This window comes from Pygoscelis adeliae, unplaced genomic scaffold (assembly GCF_000699105.1).
Source record: "Pygoscelis adeliae isolate BGI_AS28 unplaced genomic scaffold, ASM69910v1 Scaffold280, whole genome shotgun sequence".
Taxonomy (NCBI): domain Eukaryota; kingdom Metazoa; phylum Chordata; class Aves; order Sphenisciformes; family Spheniscidae; genus Pygoscelis; species Pygoscelis adeliae.
Genome location: NW_008823944.1, coordinates 674,515 through 678,448, shown reverse-complemented (window position 1 = coordinate 678,448; position 3,934 = coordinate 674,515). Strand labels below are relative to the sequence as shown.

The window sequence follows — 3,934 nt, the reverse complement described above, 5'->3', positions numbered from 1 at the left end:
ATGGCAACTCTGAGAGTAAATTAATCAACATTGTGACCAGCGACTATTAAACCAATATAATGAATGTTTATAACAAATTGGCCTTAACATGCTCTGGTCAGATCTGTCATTATCTCAACCATTCGTGCCCCATGTTGGGTGCCAAAGGGACTGTTGTGGTTTATCCCGGCAGGCAGCTAAACACCACACAGCCGTTCGCTCACTCCCTCCCCCCTGCAGTGGGATGGGGGAGAGAATCAGGAAAAAAAAGTAAAATTCGTGGGTTGAGATAAAGACAGTTTAATAGGACAGAAAAGGAAGGGAAAATAATAATAATGATAATGATAAAAGAATGTACAAAATAAGTGATGCACAACGCAATTGCTCACCACCTGCCGACCGATGCCCAGCCAGTTCCCGAGCAGTGGTTGCCACCCCCGGCCAACTCCCCCCAGTTTATGTACTGAGCATGACATCACATGGTATGGAATATCCCTTTGGCCAGTTGGGGTCAGCTGTCCTGGCCGTGCCCCCTCCCAGCTTCTCGCTGGCAGGGCATGGGGAGCTGAAAAGTCCTTGCCTGGTGTAAGCACTGCTTAGCGACAACTAAAACATCAGTGTGTTATCAACATTATTCTCATCCTAAATCCAAAACACAGCACTGTACCAGCTACTAGGAAGAAAATTAACTCTATCCCAGCCGAGACCAGGACACACAAATTCTATGTTTTTAACTAGTTGATATTGTATGACTACTAATATCTACAATTATATTTCTTTTTTAAAAATGCTACCTGAAATTGTATATTTTGTTATATTTGAGTTTGTTATATTTGAATTGCTGAGCGGCAAATGAAGGGAGCAGGCATTGGAGGTAATAAATCAACTGTATTTGTTTTCTGTAGGCATGGAATGTTTTAGCTCTGGATGGAAGCAATTGGCAAAGAATAGACCTCTTTAACTTTCAAACGGATATAGAGGTTAGTGTCTGGGTTTTTTTCATTCCTATGGTGATGTTTAAGAGCATAGCCCATTTTGAGTATCCCATAGGCTGTGCTTGCGTTACATGTTTTAAAGGCTGAAGTTCGAGATAATGCTGTGAAGGAGCAAATGGATAAAGAACTCTATTTGACTTCTTTTTTACACTGGATGAGTATTTCAGTTTTGGTTGCCAGCTATGTATCAGATAATTTGCGTGTATCATGTGCATACTGGGCTCTAGAAATTCAAAGCTGCTCATTTCCAGAAAGTAAAGGTATAAATGGTGCCTCTGGGTGGAGTGAGATCCTCCGAATCACTTCCACGATCTAGAGGATAATTTTGTTGGTGGTCCCAAGTCTCTTTGTGAGGGTGCCATCTAGTGCTGAAAGCTCTCTGGACACTTGGCTATAGGACGTGGAGATTGAAACAATAAAATGCTGAACAACTTTTCTTACTGCTGACTTGCCTAGATATGTTTGGTGTGTATCTGATTACCATTTTATGAACATTTGTTTCATAAGGTTTGAACCTTGCCTGAAATGCAGGTACATGTGGATTAAAGTCCTTTTCAGCATATAACGAAAGGATTAGGGTAGTCTTGTCTTCCATAAGAAAAACATGTCTGCATTAATGCTATCGTAGATGTGCGTAATAAAATAAAATATGGCATCTGGAAAGACAAAAATCCATGGGGAAGTACAGTTCCTTAATTGAATCTGAACTGGTTTATTATTTGTTGTTTGATGATACAAATTAAATTTAGAATACAATAATGAATTTGCTTCTGGATTTTATGTTATAGCTTCTTAGTTGCATGAATAAAATCCAGATGGGTTTCATTTGGTATATTTTGCTAACCGTGGTTCAAACTGTTCCTAAAGCTTTACAGTAATATATAGGGTAAATTTTTTTCACCACTCTCTTAGAATTTTATTGCCAACTCCTCTGCTATACTGATGTTAAATATGAGGATCTTACAGAGGTAGGAGAAAGATTTTGGCATCTGCCTCTATCTAAATGTGTCTAAGAAGACTTGGAGCTTTAATGTAATCTTTTCAGTTGCTTTAAAAAAGCTTGTGTTTCTCATTTGCTAAGAAATAATAAAGGAAACCCTCCAGGTCTGTGGTCCTTATGTTGGTTAGCCTTTTCTGTATCTGAAACCTTTCTGCTATTTAGAAACACAGTATTGCATTTTTATGTTTTTGATATGTTTGCCTTACATTGTACCTGGTGTTGCCCTTTGAGAGACACTATGTTTGTAGCATGGGATTCAGGAGAAGGAATGAAATTAAGTTATGATCCTCTTTTGCTATAAGAAGCTATTGTGGTTTGGAGCAATTCAGTTACTTCAGTATATTATATTTAAGTACATTTGTAATATAAACCCCTTAAATTATTCATAAGAGTATGTTAAACCAGCAACTATTACATAAAGTAGTTTTGAATGAGATACACCTTCATATTTGGTGTCTAAGAACTCTTTTTTCTTCAGCTGTTTTAGTAAAGTTTTTTTTTTTGCCTATATATTTAGGACAGGTAAAAGCTGCTAATTTTATTTGGCAACTTTTTGCTCAGTTGGATGTTGTCCTGTTTGGTGATGTTTCACATAGTCTCAGATCAAGTACTGCTTGATGCTATCAAATAATGAAAAATTACATTTTGTTGTGAAATTTTCCGTATTTAAGACCTCCTGTGGTAGAATATAAAGTGAGGGGGGAAAAAAAACTGTAAAGAAAAAATGTTTCTTTTCTATCACAAAGATGTGTGAAGATCTTCTTGAAGTTAAATGTGCCTTAGGATTTCTTGGTATGTGGAACCAAATGTAAGCTGGGGTAATTTGAAGAACTAGTTTTTTGAGTGACATTGAATTATTCAAACAGCTAAACACATTTGAATGCACTTAAGTTGTCTTTTTGACTATGCCATTTGTTGGGGTTTTTTACATGCTTAAAGAAATAAATGGGTTTGGGAAAACTTATCTCGTTATTTGTTTCTATTTTCCTTGAATAATGCACTAGGGTTTGGCTTTTTTCTGCAGTGTAGATTGAACTTGCATTATACGTTATTCATTGAAGACTTTATCCTTACAGTAAAGTTATTTGGCCTCTACTGAGAAATAATTCTGACTAATGGGAAAGCTTTAAAAAATACATCATTTTGTTTGTACAATGATTTTCACTTGTTTGTTTTGGTGTAAATTCTTCGGAGAGATAAGATGAACAGTGTTACTTATGGACTAAGAAACAAGCTCTGATATGAAAATATTTTCACAAAGTGCTAGCCAGGACTTTGGTATTAGAGGTGAACAACAAAATGTAAGAAACATTTTACTGTTTCAGTAAAATTGTTACCATCTCGTATAGGGAGGGGGGGAAAAAAAATCCACTGACCTGTAATTTTATAAGTATTCCTTCTTTAAAAAAAGAGAGAGAGAGAGAAGAAAATGTGCTGTTGGGTATTAGTCCTGTTTGTTAAATGATCAATGTTCATTTCTTTTACCTTACCTCCCTAAAATTAGACACAGTGTGATGTTTAGTCAGTTTTTGCAGTGGCCACCTGCTTTTTGCTATCTTACCTTGTTTTTCGTACAAAAAAAAAAAAAAAGAAGGGGGAGGGAAGGTCTGTTTTTATTGTAGTTTAAATAACTTTTCCATAATGCTACTTTCAGATTGAATATTAGAAGTATTGTGCCATTCCGCTTACTCCTAATGTATAGCAAACTGTGCTTTCAGGATGTAAATTTTGCTACAAAGCATTTTGTAGCAAATGTGGGGTCAAGTAGGAAGTTTTGTTTGTGAGCTGTGCTTCAGCTTTTGACAAATAATGTGGCATAAAGTCTGTAAGCTTCACAGTGCGAGAAGGTCTTTGGCATTCCCAAGTGTTAGGCACAGACACCCAAATATATATGACATTGAAGACCGGCAGGTGGGCTGGGGCAGATCTTCTGGAGGCAACTGAAGTGGCTGTTCCCACC

The 3,934-nt window shown here is 36.8% G+C and overlaps 1 protein-coding gene across 1 annotated transcript in view; it reads left to right on the top strand.

Moving 5' to 3' along the window:
• FBXL2 (F-box and leucine-rich repeat protein 2) overlaps positions 1-3,934 on the top strand; it is a 46,059-nt gene that overhangs the window by 20,955 nt on the left and 21,170 nt on the right. The window contains exon 4 of the mRNA XM_009321174.1: positions 885-959. Within this exon, the coding sequence (XP_009319449.1) occupies positions 885-959 (75 nt within the window). The remainder of the gene's footprint in view (positions 1-884; positions 960-3,934) is intronic.